Raw genomic sequence first — 17,016 nt, forward strand, 5'->3', positions numbered from 1 at the left:
CGCAGGTGGCGGAGGCCGCGGCGGGCGGCGCTGCCCCGGGCCCGCTCCTGCTGCGGGCGGCGGCGGTAAGGAGGGGACCGAGGGGACAGGGGACGGGGCACGGGGACGGGGGAGCCGGGACAGGGCCCCGGAGCCCCGCAGAGCCGGAGCTGTGCGCTGGGAAGGGGGGAGATGGGGTGAAACGGGGCCGGGGGTGCCCTGGCTGGGGGCTGCTGGGCTGCGGGGCGCTCTCGGTGTGCCTCTGGGCATGGTGCAGGTGGTGTCGGAGGGAAATGGCAAGGGGCAGGCGGGGCTGCGTTCAGATTGCTGCTCCTGGGAAGGGAGAGCTGGCGGGCATGCGTTGAGGGGAGGTGTTGTGCGGCTCCCTTACAGCAGGGGTTGTTCTGGATGCGCTCTGGAAGCAGCAGCGGTAATGCCACAGAAAAGAGGGGGCTGCGCAAACAGCACAAGTGTGCCCGCGTACCAAGTCTGGCTGGGCTGGCGGTAGACCAAATGGCCTGGGAGTCGTAGCTACCTCCTGTATCCGAAATAAGGTTTGTTTCTAACAGCGTTTAAGCTGGTGGGTGCCTGGGCCCTGTCCTTCATCTTCTGTGGCTCTCCCACCTGCCTGCCCTCCGCAGGCGAGCTGTGTCGTGCCCTTTCTGCGCTTCTGGAGGGTGGTGAGGGTGAAACACGGTGAGGGATGGCGAGGCACTGCCAAGGGTCACGCGTGTTGGAGAGCTAAGCAGGGCTTCGTTGAGTCATCGTGCTTCGTGGTGTCGTTTCAGGAGGATGCTTTGCGGGTAGGAAGAGCAATCTAGGCTGGCTGAATGAATGTGGAAACCTTTGTGATGGTGCTTTTGTGCTGGCTGGATTAGACAATGCATTTCCCTCCTCTGTTTAACCTGACCTATCTTACATTTTCCATTTCGGATGTTGCTATCCTTTTCTCTTCTAACTGCTTCTTTATTACCAGACCTCATCCTCTTGCTGCTGGTGTGTTTGCAGCAGCAGGCCTTCTGCCCGCCACTGGCTTCCTGCTGGCCCTGTGCCTGTGTGCTGCTTTGGTGCTGTGCCTTATAGCCGGGGGGTCACTGACTCTCTCTCTTCAAGCTAGAGGTGGGGGTCATATATGGGTCCTACAGTATCTGTGCTGATGTTGGTTTGCCTGTGTAGATTTATCCCGTGCTTTCTGTGCTCTGTTTTCTTGCCCAAAATCAAAATCAGACAGTGCTATGGACAAGTGCTGTGTGTTGTTGTGTAGCTTGTGAGCCTAACAAGATGATGATCCTGAGTCATTGCTGTAGAAGAAAAAATCATCTCTTCTGTGCCCCGAGTCTTCTGGCTGCCTTGTAGAATCACGTTGGTGCAGTCAATTTAGGTGCTGACGGAGTAAGGTTAGTTATCACAGCTGTTGTACAGAGAAAAGAGTCTCCGTGCTGCGTTTCGTATTTCTGCACTGTTGCTTGCTTATCTTCAGGCTGTTTATCCTCTTCCGTGTAGTTCTTGGTGCTGTAAGTATTTTCTTCTCCTAGCTGCGAGGTGCCTTTGGAGGCTGTATCTTTGGATCTTGCTGAGAGCTTCTTTCAAATTTGGAAAGCAGTGGCTGCTGGGAAAGTAGGTGAAAGAGGAAGCTGGTGTTTTTCCAGGAGCGAGCTTCCTTTTTTTTTTTTTGGGAGACTCTTCCTGATTTTCTGCTTCAGAGAACATCCTGGTTATAGGATTGATTTAGAGAGGGATATTGCGCGAACAGATTTTCTAAAATCGAAGTCTGGATGTTAGCTTCCTGTATGATGCAGAGTTTTCAATAGTAAGACGTGCAAACTACATTCTTCAGAGGGAAATCTGAGTTATAAAATAAGTGAAAGTAGCGAATGGTGAGACGTGCTTTTCCAGGGGTCATTTTTTCAATGTATCACTGGGTATATTGCAAGTATTTGTGATGTAATATAAACATTATTTAACATTCCATATACCTTAATATTACTATTACTATGTTATTTATTGTCTTCTTTTTTTTTTTTTTTTAAATCTTCCCAACATCATCACCATACGTAAATCATGACTCTTACATGGAATGAAATTAGGGGAGAAGAACTTTATATTAATTTATCTCTAGTCCCTTTCCTGCTTCTTCATTAATTAGGGTGTCTTGGAGTGGAGACCGTAAGTTCTGATATGCTGAGACAGATCCCAGTTGAGGAGTATGTTGTGTTCAGAATGCTTTATTGTGGCTATATGGTGGAGAAATACCTCACTTGGCATCATCTTTTCGTACAACGTGCCTGTAATACTGTTCAGAAAGCATTTTTCACTGCGTTTTTCACGTTTTTCATAAGCAGTACTAATAAAGAAAAGTGAGTATATTTTTCCTTCTCATCTGCATGCAGTGAGGCAAGGGAACAGTTTCAGATTTTTGAGAACTTACTGGGAATACAGATCAAGTAAATGGTAGCTGTGCTGAAAGCATCCCTTTTTGTGTAAGATGGGAAGTGAGTCACTGAGTCCAGGTCCCCTGCCATTATGGGAATGACATCATATAATTCCTCATAAGATTTCTTTTATTCTTATTTCTTTCTTAATCGAGAGAACTCGTGGTGATGTTTTCCCACTGAGCCATGTCAGAAAACTCTTGTTCATTCCCTTTTTCATCTTTATTTTTTCTTTTTCTGTAAGGAAACAACTGAAAATGTCTCAGAATCCTGACAAGCCCCATTCAAGCGAAGAAAAGTCGAGTGGTTTGGAGGATGGTCAGGAGAGCTTGGACAACCCGGATCAGTCTATCAGAAAAAGAATACGACAGAGTGCTCCAGGTTCATACAGAGACGATACACCAAAGTGTAAGCAAAACTGCTTAAAAAAATACAAAATTCTGTATTTTTTTCAGCGGAGACAATCATGATTTTTTTATAGTAATTTGTGTAAGTTTGACTGCTTAGTTATTAAATACTGTACAACTCCTGATCGCTTGCTTTGACGCTATGCATTACACCTTTTTTCCCATTTTGTTATAGCACGTAATTGTCCACCATAACCATGTTGTTCAGAGCCACAAATGGCTTAGGTACTTTTGTCTGTCTGCGTTTGCAGAGAGGATAAGCACTCCTCCAGAACAGTGTAGCTAAACTGACACTGCTGTTCGTGTTATCAGCCGAACCTTCTGGATTGTTGCAGCCTCTGTTTTCGCTGCAGGGCAGGGAAGGCTGTTATTAACCAAATAATGTCCTGTCATTTTCTTCTCCTCCTCCCCAAGCAAACAGAGATGGAAAGTTTATATTTTCAATCCTACTACCACTTCTACTGTCAAGGAGTTTATAGGACTGTCGTGCTGTAAGTTTGTTCCTAGGGCATGTTTGCTCTGTCATTTTGCTTTTAACATCAGGATCTGGGTCCAATCTCTCTATTTCTGGCAAATCTGTAGATAAAACAAAGAGAAAGGCTTTTGGTCCCAGGGATTCAGATCAAAGGGACAGAATTGCTCAGGTAACTATTGCCGTATTTCTGTGGGGAGAGTCTCAGGATGTAACATTTTATTATTTTTATTTTTTAATAGTGTTCATTATTACTTGAGGTTTAATGTTCTCTTAGCATCATGTTACACGAGGAGATGCATTGAATGGAATTCATACTCTTACATCTTCTTGGTTGCATGATAGGAAATTATAGAAAAAATATATAAGGGAGAGAGGCTGTGGACGCATGAAAATAAAATTCCTTGTACTGTCCTGTTCTGCACTGTACCACAAACGAGTCATCAGTCTCAAGCCCTCCCCTCTTGGAAGGGAGCAGATATATTATGAGAATGAAGTAACATGATTTAAGAGCATTCTTTGGTAAATGAAAGAGTCTCTTAGCTTTTAGTGCGTCTCCTGCTAGGGTGAAGTCATTTGGCAGTTGGACAAGAGCACTCTCATTCAGCTAACAACCTCCTTGTGCGGCTGCTTCTCAGGACAGCAATTCTTGCTGTGTTCCCAGAGTCACTGTGCAAGGCTAAGCTCCAAGCAGAAGGAAGCCAGGGTTGAAGAGTGCTGCATGAAAAGAGTGAGATGTTAATGAAAAATTAGCACGCTGCATATATTCTTGGAATTACACTCTATATACTTGGAACAGCTTTGAGAGGCAGACAAGTGAAGGACAGTTAGTTTTAAAGGGCCCTTTCTGTGTTGCTAATTGAAATCCAGTCAAAGTGGATTATGAAATGAGACAGTCACGCTCGTTTTTCCAAAACATCTCAGTGAACGCAGCCCATGAAGATCCCTGTCTGGTTTCTTAAATTTGAGGAATTACCACACTGCTCCTATGCCCAGGCCATCGTTGAAGTGAATGAACTCCAGAGAGGGGACACGATGCAGTGTGGCAGTTCTGTTGCGTGGTTTCCCTCTTTCTGTGCAGCCACGTGTTAAATGGAGGAGCTGAGGTGAATGTTGCCCCCTTTGTCTGCTCCACCTGAGGACATTCATGATTTAGCCTTCTCCCCCTTCTCAAATACCTGGCCCAGGGGAAAGCTTCTTCTAACCGTGGGCTTGGCATTGCAGGCACTGCTGCTAGCACAGCTAGGAGGAAGCTTTACCACAAAGAATCGGTGGCAACAAGTTGCAGTTGGCTTCAGTGGGGACAGGGTCGCTCCTCTAACCAGCACAGCCTGCACCCTGGGCACCTTCTCTGCCTTTACCTTGTCTCGTTCTAAGGGCTGAGACACTTCCTGCACTTACAGCAGTGGCAGCAGCACCCCAGGGAGAAGGATGTCGAGTAACCCAGGACAATTAGGAGCAGTAATTACCTGTGCATGCAGGAAGCAAATGAAGTTCTTTGAAACTGTCACTGCCCCTCTGCTACCTAACAGGTGTCTGGAGTCGGTCACTCGCTGCCTTCGTCTCCTGCCTGGTGAAAACTGGGGGAAGCTGCAGTGGAGGTGCTGGTGTTTGTATGATTTCTTTGCGTAGTATGGAGAAAGATGCAGTTAAGCAATTCTAAAGAAGTAATTTTTTGAGGTTGGCCTTTTTTTTTTTCTTTTTTAACAAAGAGCTCAATGTAACTTAAAAGCAATTGACGTAACAAGCCCAGAATATCAACTGGGGTTCGCTCCTTGGTTTCCTAAAGTGCTCCAAACCTGTGTCATCTGCCAGCTGGGGAGAGGAGGAGAAGGAAGAGAAGAGCTTTTGGTGATCCTGTCTTTTGGCCTGCTGTGCTGTCAAGAAGGTGGAAAGGGTCCAAAAGTATTAGCAGATGCTTTTCCACAGATTTTTCTGGGTAACTGTCTCACAGTTTAATTTACATTGCAGCCAGCCCTCCTCGGCCTGTGTCGGTGGAAGAGCTCATGGAAACAGCCAAGGGAGTAACCAACATGGCGCTAGCACATGAAATTGTTGTGAACGGAGACTTCCAGATCAAACCAGCTGAGTTACCAGAACACAGGTGAGACTGGTACCGAACAGACACACACACAAAATCCTCATCAGTAGAACTGCAGGACGGTTCTGGGGGAGCAGGTAAAGGCTCCAGCCAGTCTTGCTGGGCAGTGCTTGGTAGGAGAAGCCTAAAAAAAGCAGTCAGAAGTTAAGCATGCAGTTCTGCTTCCCCAGAAACATGTACATGTGAAACGCAAACCTTCTGGGGTAATTGTTTGGGCGTATGTGGTGTGACTCCCACTACGGTACACTTGGTCCACACTGGAACCAGAGCGTTGTCTGCAGATGTCATAGCTACTCTGCTTTTGAGAGTCCCCCGGAGTTCAGAGCTCAAGCAGTGATTTGATCTGTCTTCTCAGCACTGCCTCTCAGCGTCTGCCTGTCTGCTGGACAAAGCCAGGCACTTCTGTCCAGTCCTCGTCTCGTTTGTTGCGTTACTTGCAGGTTGTGTGCAATTAATTCATGTGTGGTCCCAAAACCTGGCACTTCTCTGTCCTGTACAAATTCTGTCTCTGAAGCAAATGCTGGGAAAGTATGCCTAAGGCATGCAAAGCTCCCCGTTCTGGGTCATTTTCTGTGTCCCAGCACAGAAGGTCCATCCTGGGGGAACTTCCATCAGGTATTTGCTGCTTGCAGTTGATGGCTGACAAAAAATTCTTCATATAAAATGCCACAGCTAGAGCAGTGCTTTTCAATTAAGTGTCTGCTTTTGCTCCTTGTTTGTTCTTACAGATTTCTTACTTAAAATGTGCTGTGATAGTGGATGACTTCTCTGGTATGCCTTAGTGTCATGAAATTGATCTCAGCATTTTTCAGAGAAGGAGTTTAGCAAGTTTTTCCACCCTTTCTTCTTCTCTCCACCCCCTTAATAATAATTATATATATATATATAAAAAAAAAAAGAACAATTCTGTACTTTGGTAATTTGGATACTTTTGCTCACAGATTCTAAACAGTTGCTGTAATTCATCAGAGTGGCTGATTTGCATCTCTTCACCAGCTCGCAGAAGCAGATGTATTGCAGAGATCAGCTTACCCAGAGCGCCTGGGCTTCGTGACAGGCCAGGGCTGCTCCCAGGACAAGATCGCTGTATTAGGCTCTAGTGAAGGTTTGGGTGGCAGTTATTTACCACCTCAAAAAGAAAGAGCAGCCCTTCCGATTTTTTTTGAAGAGGGACACTGACATCTTCCATGGATTAAATGCGTTTTTATGTTTGTGCATAGCTCGGAGGCTCCCAGAGCTTGAGTGTACACGCAGAGAAGTGCTTTGAGGAAAAAGCAGCTGGGATTGTAGTTGCAGTTGCATGCACTTAGAGTAAAACACGTCACTGGCTGCTCTCAGAGCACGGTGCATACCTCGGGGCACTGCCTGAGCTCCGCTGCACACGGAGTGAATGCCCTGGGAATCTGTGGCGTTTGGTATGGGCATTCTTTGTGTGCACGCATGTGTGAGTGTTTCACTTCAGTGCTGAATTTAAGCCTGCTGTAAACAGGAGGCTGCCTGCTGAGGAGGAGTAGCTTTCAGTGTTTTGAATTACCCATTGCTTCTGAAGCAGTGGAATTCACTTATTGTTTATACAAACTGAACCGGGACTTCAGCTCAGCACAATCACAGTATTTGTGTTGAAATGCAGAAGCTTTCATGGCAGGGAAGTTGCTTCATTTCTGTTATGTTTACTTAATGAATTTGACTTAGTAGAATTGCATTTACTTAGTGAGTCTCTTCAGAGGAATGCCAATACTGTGCTTTTGAAGATGAGGTATAATTTTTATCATTTTTTTTGTGCTAATGGTATACTTCAGAGGTAGCATTGGACAGCTACTTTCAAGGACTGTAATTGGTGGCTTTCTTTGCGTGTGTGTAACCATGTATTAGGGCAAGAGCCATGCCAAATCCTCTGTTTAGTTTTTCTTGCCTGAGTAACTTAAAATGAGAGATTTCGTCCGTCAGTTCTCCCGTACCCATTATTACATTTTGTTCATATATTGTATGCTTTTCTTCAGGAGCTGCAAGTATTTGCGTAAGGTGGTGCAGAGACAAGTATTGGTCTTTTTTTAACTGGTCATATTTATCTACAGCTTGGAAAAAAAAGTAAGAGATATTGTGCATAAAGCTTTCTGGGATTGTCTGGAAGCTCAGCTAAAGGAGGATCCACCGACATACGACCACGCAATTAAACTGTTGGGAGAAATTAAAGAGGTAAGAGGATACTTTAAAAGAGTTAATTACTGCATTTGTGTAGCTGTGTTGATATGAATGGGCAAAGGAGGTTGAAGTTTGTTTGTAAAGGAGCCTCTTGATCTTCTTCATTATTGTTCAATTTTCTGTGAACTCAAGTGAGTTGTATAACCCCAGGAGCAACTTGAATGTACAAACAAATACGAAACAATGTAAGATGAATAAGAGGTAGGTGGCAATGCTAGTTTCGTAACTCCAGGCTTCCTCTATGTCATGACAGTGGCATTAGTTATGGAATCACTGAGGTGCCCCAGCACTGGGCTGACAAAAGTCAAGCACAATAGCCTGAAGTATGATCTGTACTACAAAGCATTTACTACTTTGTAACTTCAGTATCATAAAGGATAAGGTGAAACATTTGAATGTGGAGTTGACAAATGACTCCGTTTAAAAAAAAAAAAAAAAAAAGGAGATTCCACTTTTAAATGGCAATTAGTTTACATAAAAAGTGGTTCAATAACTGCTATGATCCTTGTAGCGTTTGATGTGGTAGAACTCTTAACGCACAGCTACAACTTTCTGTTTCAGACTCTCCTGTCTTTCTTGTTGCCTGGCCATACAAGACTAAGAAATCAGATTACAGAAGTTCTTGATCTGGATTTGATAAAACAGGAGGCAGAGAATGGGGCCCTGGACATTTCTAAGTTGGTAGAATTTGTTATTGGAATGATGGGGACTCTCTGTGCTCCAGCTCGCGATGAAGAAATAAAGAAACTGAAAGATATTCATGAAATTGTCCCTCTGTTCAGGTACCAAAATGGTATTTATTCATCATATTGAGAGCCATTTAAATAATGTTAGAGATGTGTGACCGGGGAGGGGGGGTGTGGGATTCCACTAGGATGACGTGCAATTCTTCCTAGAAAAGAAAGAGTTACAGGGAAAGAACTACAGCAGTGGTTGTGAAGGGGAGAGATGCCCCAGAAGTCTTTATCAAGGACCCTGTATTTTCTGGTGTATTCTATTTGGCTCCTGCTTATTACAGAAGGACATTTTCTTAAAAGCCAGATAAGTATGTATAAACTTCCAGATAGCAGGTGAATGATCAGTTTATATCAGGATTTAATATCAACAGCAGAAGGGAGAGGGGAAAAAAGCAGTTGGGGTCATAGGAAAAATGTGTGACTGTTCTTCAGCTAGTTCTTCCTTTACCACCTGTTTGAGCCCTCTCTCCCTGCAGTATAACATGCTGCTAGTTCTAACGGGAGTGTAGGTACTGCAGCTGGGAGCAGAGAAGTTTCTGCTTTGTCACCGTGTTCTCAGTTGATCAGCTCAAGGTCTCGACAGTTAGAGGAAATTTTATTAACTCTGCTTTCTAATCTGATAACCTTCCAAGAGTCGAGAATTAGGTTGCTTTGAAATTAAGGTATTTTTTGCTTGTTTTTTTGTTGTTGTTGTTTTTTTTTTTTAATCTTGGTTTTAATTATTCCCTTCCCACTGAGGTTGGCTGTGTAGGCTGCCAACAGATGGTTTGCAAGCTTGGAAACCCAGATGTCTGTTTGTGTCTTCAACATACGATATTGCACAATGGGGAGTATAACCTTTGAAGCTAGTGAAGTTAATTCTACAGAGACTTTTTTTGCAGGAGAGCAAGTTTTAGTCATACTTGGAAGATACATGTGCATATATGTGCATACTTGCTCAAGCTTTCTCTCTGCCTAACACTCTTAAAGTAAGCACCCCGTTAATGTTTCCCATGCATGTTTTTGCTCTTTCATTAGACAATCTGCAATAAAGCTTGTAAATATAACTTCTTAAACATCTGAAACCTTGAATAACTTTTTCTGTTTGTTTGTTTAGAGCCATTTTCTCTGTATTAGACCTAATGAAAATGGATATGGCAAACTTCGCTGTCAGTAGTATTAGGCCAAAATTAATGCAGCAGTCTGCTGAATATGAAAGAAAGAAGTTTCAGGAGTTTCTTGAGAAACAGCCAAGTATGACTTTGTTCCTTTCTTTCTTCCCCTCTGACCTCTCAATAAACTGTGTGTTTTTGCTTGTAGATAATGAAAATAAATTGGATTTTATTGTAAGTTCTATATAATTCATATAGAAAATGACAGCTTGTGCCCCAAAACTGTGGTTTGAAAAAAACTACTGGAACAACAGTTCTGCACTTAGTACGCTGGAGTTTAGTTTCATTTCAGTATGATGTAGGTAATCATTAGCTAACATCATCTCACCTGATTTCTGTAGCTGTGGGGTGTTAATATTGCATTAAGCAAAACATCAAAAACAACAAATAAAATGCATGTCAATAAATGGTATCCTGGATATTAGGAATAATAATTAATGGGATTATTTGGAAATTAGCGGTGGAAAAAATAACTTTGAAAATGATTTTTTAACAGGACTTTTTTTTTCTCTCTCTCTCAGATTCTTTAGACCTTGTCACGAACTGGTTGCAAGAAGCAGCAGATGATCTTGAGAAGCTGAGAAGCAACAGGTTACCTCCCCACGGCAGTGGTGATGGTGCTGCTGGTGAAGCTTCTGCATTGTGCCCCACTGCTGTACAAAATCAGGCATATCTGAAGCTACTCAAGTGGGATCACATGAACAGGCCTTTCCCAGAAGTAGGTGTTTAATAGGAAAATTGATTTCTGTGTTTGTTCTACTACTTTTACTTTCCTGGGATATAACAGAAACTGCTCTAATTTGTAGCCTTTCTGCAAGTACAACGCTAAAATATTTATCTCTTGATTGAATTCTTGTGGCTCTTCTAATACACGCTTCTTTTTCAATATTGAAACTTAGTTGGAAAAGAGGAGCCAGCTGTTTCCGTTCTGTTCCTGATACTTGCCTGCTGAGCAGGTGTTGCTCTTCTCTGTGCCTTTGTCTCCTCTCTGGTAGCTTATTAATTCATGGAAGTTGCCTGGGGTAGGACAGAACAAAGTGTTCATGGATTGTCTGGCACTGAGGTTTTATTTCCTTTGGGTCTGCACCCCCAAGCTCTCCTTTAAATATGAATGGTCTTTTTATCAAGTTTGCAATAACATCATCTTGTGGGGGATACAGTAATTGTATAAAAAAACAAGTTGCAGGGAGTTTTTGGGTAAATGAGCAGCCATTTCTGTTATTCTCAGAGTATGGAAACTGGTTTTAGTAGCTGCTTCTCAAAGGACTGGTCCACTGTAAGTATCAGAGTTTGGAAACTGCTATAAAACATGGTTCTTTGCAGCTTTATCATCACTCAGCTGTTTCTCTTTGTTCTGGAGAAGTTAAATCTTTGGTTCAAAATCTTTCCAGCCGCCCTTAGAACTGGGGCTACTTTGTAAATTCAGATTTTCAGAGAGAAAAGATGGATGTTAGTGGAATGAGGTCCTTCCTGTGATTAGGTGTTCTTTTTTTTGGAGCAGAAGGACAAAAAAGTCACGGTGGAGAAAAAATAAACAGCTTCTTGTCCATCCATCAGGAGGGCTTTTTTGCAATGTGTTTATAGAAACCACAAGGCAGAAAAGTTTATCATCTTTTGTGTTCTTTCAGATGTATTTGAGAGCTTTCTGTATGCACCGAAAAAACTTTAAGAATTTAAGTTCAGGTTGTTCAACAGGAATTATACAGAGTATATCTTTATTTGCTTGTGCTATATCTTAACACGAGTAGTGTCTCTTAAAATATATGCATTTTCAGGTTTGACAGGATTAAAACTTGTTTGCACTATGAACTCTTTAACTGAAATCCTTCAGTTATTAACTGAAACTTTCACTTTTCTTGTGAATTAACATAGTAGTCATGAAAGTGAGAGAATGAAACAATTCATTAGAGGTAACAACACAGTACAGGTTATTAGTATAGTCCAGTCAAGCTACCTTTGTTTTGAACTTGTTAGCCCAGAAGTTTTTTTTTCTTTTCCCAGGAAGTCATTTTGTAATGGTTCATCAGAGAATTTCTTAGGCCTTTCTCAGAAGCATTCGAGTCTGGTCACTAAGTCAGCATGTCAGATGAGACTGATTTGATCAAATAGGCTTGTGTGTGTTTGATATCGTCATGCAGAGTATTGCAATATATCTACAGTGTAGTATTGTGTGTTTCATTTATTATTATATATAAATATAGACTAATTTTGTATTTCTAATATAGTATACAATTTTATGTATCAAAAGATGTGTGTATTTGTATTTCCAACCTCCTAAACTATTTTGGAGAGAAGAAAGGGTAGAAACAATTGCCCTTTTATCCATAGGGATCAGGTCATAGAATAATTCAGACTGGAAGGGACAGCTGGAGATCAGGTCGCCCGATCTGCTCAAAGCACGGACAGACAGAGCAGGTTGTTCAGGGCTGTATTTATTCGGGTTTGAGTGTCCCCAGGGATGGAGACTCCACAGCCTCTCTGGGCAAACCTGTTGCTGGCAGAGCGAGCTGTAAGTTTCAGTGGCTTACTTTATAGGCAGTGTTTAATGCAAACTTAGCGTGGCATGCTGGAATCTGAGGTCTAAGAGTGACTTGGCAACCTTCTGCAGGAAGCTCAGGGAAGATACATTTCTTATTCTGGCTTCTAGACATACTGCTTTAGAGACTTCTGTGCTGGGTTTTTCTTAGCCTAGTGCATGGTTTTGATATTGCTGTCTCATATAATGTCTAGTAAAAACAATGGTGTATGTTTGGTTTTGGTAAATACTGTGAAAGAACTTAGGTTTCACAGTTTCCTGAATTATCTCTAGCTGGCATCACAGTGGCACTTCACGGGCTAGCTTACAGACTTAATTCTGTGCTGGATTTCCCATTCTTTGCAGACAGTGCTGATGGACCAGAGCCGCTTTCAGGAAATACAGCTGGAACTGGAACAACTCCTCTTGACTGGGACTGTCCTTTTGGTCGCGTTCAGTGCAGCAGGCTCAGCACTGGTTGATATTCCTGGATTTGCTGAGAAAATCAAAACCATTGTCAAGGTGCTGCTGACAGGAATGCATCTTCCGTGAGTACTGAATGCTCCTGCTCACACAGGCAGGTGTAGGTAGCTCAGGCTGATGATTTTTGTTCACCTTACTGACAGAGAGCCATTTTTTTCTTGATTTGTTCTTACAATACCTGGTTAGAGCCCTGTCAGCAGAAGCTGTGCTCGTGGTTTCAGCCAGGCTCCCTTGAGAATTTGAGTGTGCTACAGTAAGCTGCTTGCAGGTTTAGATTGCTGTACACATTGTGGATTGACAGTTGTTTTTCACATTAGTCTGAGCTGCCTGTGCGGACAAAGTCAACTCTTACTGGCATAGATCGTTCAGGCTGGAAATCTTTAATGCTGTCCATCTCCTTGTTTTCTGTCTCTTTTTTTTTAATACATTTTATATATATTCTTTATGGTTCTTGCATTATCTGGATTACTCTTCTATGAAGTTCAATAAAAAAGGCAAATATACTTGGATAGTTTGTTTTCAAAAGGTGAGAAAAGAGTGTATAAGTACCTGAGTAATGCTTTCTACTCCATGTTCTCCAGCGCCTTTAACCTGAAGGAATCCTTGGCTACCATCGGTGAAAAGGTGTGCGCTGAAGTCAACAGCTGCCTTTCCCAGCATGGGTTTACACCATTCACAGCTGAGAGAGAGACTGTACTTAAAGGACAAATCCAAGCCGTGGCCAATCCTGATAACACCATCTGTAAACTAATAGGTATGTTTTGACAAAAACGCTCTGTTCTCAAGTGACAAATTGTCTCTACTCATAAAACTGTTGGTGGCATGTCATGCATGCTTTCTCAGTTAGTTTGTTTCAAATAGTTGTTTACTGTGTTGGGTGTTTAAGGTGAGATGACAACCTTTGTAAGTGAGTGTCTCTTTCAAAAACAAACCAAAACCCTTGGTCCAATTTTTCCAGATTCTCGAATCCAAAAGTTTCTGGAGAATTATCTTGCATCTAGTCACCAGAAATCATTACCTGCTATTCCTGGAGGATTAGGTCCTATTCAAAGAGAGCTGGAAGAGATTGCTGTCAAGTACGTCCGTCTGGTCAACTACAACAAAATGGTCTTCAGCCCTTATTATGATGCTGTTCTTGCCAAAATACTGACCAAGGAAGAATCCCAACTTGCAGGGAAGTCAAAAGAATCTTAAACGCAGTTTGTGTGCTACCAATACAGTATTAAATTTGTCAGCTATTTTAAAAAAAATGCACCAATATTTGTCTAGGAAAACAGCTTTTCATGTAAACACCAGTTCCTTTTAACTCACTAGTGATGACTAATGAGGAAGATCAATGAATTGCGATAAGGGTTCTGAAGGAAATGATGAAAGAGAGATGTGTTTATAATGTAAGTTTGCAACGTTGGGAGGGGGAATGTCCTGGTAGTTTTCTGGCTGCAATTTTTAGATTTTTGAGTGGGTGCTAGGTAGGGTAAGTTTAAGAACCAAACTTTGTTTTTAAGTGGATCATTTTAGGGCTTTTTACTCTAATTTATCGTGAATTTATTTTAATTCATTCAGAGATTAACAGTGGTCCTTCCCTGCAGAGGTGATTTGGCTTTAAAAAGATCTTACTTTAAAGACTTAAGAAGTAAGCTAAAATTGTAGATAGGAGAAACTTTAACAGGCAGAAAACAAAGCCAAACAGCACTTTACTGTAACATTATGGTTAGTATGGTAGACTACTAGTTTTTTCTGCATTTTTGATAGCATTTTTTTGCTGTTTACCTTCAGATGTTACAAAACACAATATATTTTTGTAGCAAATTTTCTGGTTATTGGGTAACTGTCCTCTGCTTTGTACAGTACTTACAAAGGTGGCAATCTTATAGATTGCAGCTGTTATTTATCTCTTGTAAAGTCTTCAGAAAGGCAGAGCTAAAATGTTTTGATAAAAGTGGCATTTCTTACCTTTTTTTTGCAAGTAGTTTACTCCTTTTTACGTGAAATAGTACTTTTAAAGTAAATCTTTGTCATTTTCAGAAGGTGGATTTTAAGTGTGTGAAACTTTAGGCTGAAAATTTTACTTGTTTTTTAAAACTACAACTTGAGGTGGTTGCATATTCAATTATGTTTTTGAAACTATCCAGGAAGTGCAGAGCACTATCAGAAGTGTGCATGAATTTAAATTTACAGTGGGAAGTGAATTATTTAGTGTTAGTTTGAATACACAGGGAATATTTTCAATATTTTTTTTTTTACTTCATAGAGGTGTTCTTGAAACTTGAAATATTTTTAGATATTGAATTTAATTAGTCACATGTTGTATAGATGATTGTTCACAGAAGAGCTCAGTGATCTTACAGCCTTATTGCAATTTCAAACTCAGCTAGGAGGTAAGTACCTTTTGAAGCTTTCCTCTAGTTATTGGGCATAACACTATTACAGTAATCAAAATTATCAAAATTTGATGAATTAATTAAAACAAAGTTCCTAATTAATAATAGCAAGTGTCCTAAATGCTAGACTGTACCCAAAATGTGTGTTCTTCTTTAAAAACATATATATGTGTAAAATAAATAAATGGCCCTTCTATTGCTAACATCCAGGTTTGTTTTATTAATCAACGAGTCAACCAAAATAATAGGCCTTCTAGAAGGAAGCACTTAATTATGAATCGTTGTTAATGCTTTCCTTTCCAGCTTTGCTTTAGATGTCAGCATGGATATAGATGCACTAAATTTGAGTTTGGATGAAGGCCTTTTGTTCTCTATTAGCCTGTGCAACTATTAAACCATTTTTTCTCGTTCATTACAAATTCGTTCGTTCCATCTGCCTTCCCCAAAGGGAAAAAAAAGAAACGTCTCTGTAGCAAGAGCTCACCAGCTCAGACAAGTGATTTTTTTCCCTTGGCTAAGTTTACTCAAATAGTAAAATTGATGTCTGTCTTTGCATCTCTTTGGTAACTCAAAAATGAGTAGGTTTTTGATGTGGTCTATTTATTTGTTTGAATCAGCTATGGTTACTACAGAGGTCTTCAAGAGTGCTGCATCTGCTTAATGTACTTTGTTATTAATGCAGATTCCACCTTGAAATACAGTCTCTAGCTCTGCAGCTCCAAAAAATTAATTCAGTGGTCAGGGTAACAAAAAAGCTACCCAAAACATTATTTCTAGAGTTTGGAAAAAAAGAAAAAGAAAAACAGAAAAAACTGTTTTCCTTTTTATAACTGAGTGTTGCTGAAGTTAGAAATTGCTGCTGTTATTTTACATTTTACTATTGCCTAGAGGCTTCTTTAAAAGACCCCTGTGAACTAAGCATATTACAAAAAGTTAGATGCTGTAGGTGATGGTGTGAAGGATATGGGAAGGAACAACATCACGGTGAAACAACATAGTTGGAAAAGTACATGACTGATGACAGAATGAATGGGACTAAATTATGAATAGATAAAATTGTACTTACTTAATCTAGGCGATGGCTGCTCCCAGTTCTGGAATTCAGGGTCCGTGGCTGCCAGCTCCCTGTTACTCTGACATCAAGGCATGGATTGTGCTGCTGCTAGTGCATGCGTATTGCTCGCTGGGTCGATGCAGTAAGTCCCATCTCTCCTCTCAGTAGGGGTTTGCTGTAGAAAAATGTGCAATACTTACAGCTGGCTCCTCTCTCACCTTTGGGGTTACACACTGGGAATGAGCGCCTCAATTTTTGTAAGCTTTTGTAGGCCTTTCAGCAGCAAAAAGATCTAAAGAGGCTGTAATAATTACCCACGAGTATAAATTCCATTAGTGATTTTTCCCTGTTTGTTTTTTAATGCTAGTGGTTGACAAATAGTTTCTCCACACTGTCTTTAAAAGAGAGAGGCAAATATCATGAAGTGACAAAGCAAAAAAGAAATACAAGGATTGGTAAGACCAGACCTTACCTCCATGTGAATATTCATATGGGTATACGTACGTTGTTTCCATCTTTCAGTCTGGTAGATAGCAGCAGTGACCTGCAGTCATCTCTACTGCTGGTGGTGGAATCGTCTTCCAACTTGTCTGACAAGTATCTTAATTCCTGTAGTTCACGGGGTTCTTGTGGTCTTACAAGAATGCAGTTCTGAATAGGCGATTACCAATTAAAATTCAAGTATACGTAGAAACTGCTTCAAAAGTTCATATAGCCTCTTTGTTAGCTGGTTTGAAAATAACAAGTTAAACTATGTAGCTAATATATTAACATTTAGCTTTGTATATTATAAAGTGGAAGGCCAATGCAGATACATCCAGGAAGGGATTGTGTTAGCTAGTATGCCTGGACAATCAGCATTAGATTTGTACCAAGTATGTGTTACGATGGTGTCATCTTTAAACAGTCATGGAATTAAAAGCAAAAATATACTGTATCCTCTAGAAGAATTGAGAAAAAAAAAAAAAAAAGCTAATTCTAATATGTATGCTCTTAGCAATTTCCTGTGATGGTTTTAATTCTTATTAACATTGTTCTTGAAGTGGCTGAGTAATATTTAAAAAGTAATTTATTGTGTTTGAATAAAACCAGAATGAGGCAT

General features: G+C 41.1%; 1 protein-coding gene across 3 annotated transcripts; it reads left to right on the forward strand.

Moving 5' to 3' along the window:
- On the forward strand, positions 1-17,002 carry TCP11L1 (t-complex 11 like 1). Of its 3 annotated transcripts, none has more exons than XM_082761044.1 (11): positions 19-65; positions 376-533; positions 2,656-2,819; positions 5,262-5,394; positions 7,467-7,587; positions 8,155-8,375; positions 9,427-9,563; positions 10,003-10,199; positions 12,363-12,544; positions 13,061-13,233; positions 13,438-17,002. In XM_082761044.1, exons 3-11 carry the CDS (start codon positions 2,669-2,671, stop codon positions 13,671-13,673), a joined length of 1,551 nt encoding a protein of 516 aa, XP_082617170.1. In that variant the 5' UTR covers positions 19-65; positions 376-533; positions 2,656-2,668; the 3' UTR covers positions 13,674-17,002. The 3 variants fall into 3 exon arrangements, with proteins under 3 accessions (XP_082617169.1, XP_082617170.1, XP_082617171.1); XM_082761045.1 differs by having other exon boundaries at positions 26-65; positions 373-533; XM_082761043.1 differs by lacking the exon at positions 376-533 and having other exon boundaries at positions 1-65.
- The last annotated feature ends 14 nt before the right edge of the window (positions 17,003-17,016 follow it).

The sequence above is a fragment of the Aythya marila genome (assembly GCF_965140915.1).
Source record: "Aythya marila genome assembly, chromosome: 5".
In the NCBI taxonomy this organism is placed as follows: Eukaryota; Metazoa; Chordata; class Aves; order Anseriformes; family Anatidae; genus Aythya; species Aythya marila.

What these genes read in the sequence shown, in the direction of transcription:
- TCP11L1 (XM_082761043.1), top strand. Translation starts at nt 2,669, where the DNA reads ATGTCTCAGAATCCTGACAAGCCCCATTCAAGCGAAGAAAAGTCGAGT. An exon ending in TGTTGGGAGAAATTAAAGAG is followed by an intron (nt 7,588 to 8,154) that starts GTAAGAGGATAC and finishes TTTCTGTTTCAG; the next exon opens with ACTCTCCTGTCTTTCTTGTT. An exon ending in TGAACAGGCCTTTCCCAGAA is followed by an intron (nt 10,200 to 12,362) that starts GTAGGTGTTTAA and finishes CATTCTTTGCAG; the next exon opens with ACAGTGCTGATGGACCAGAG.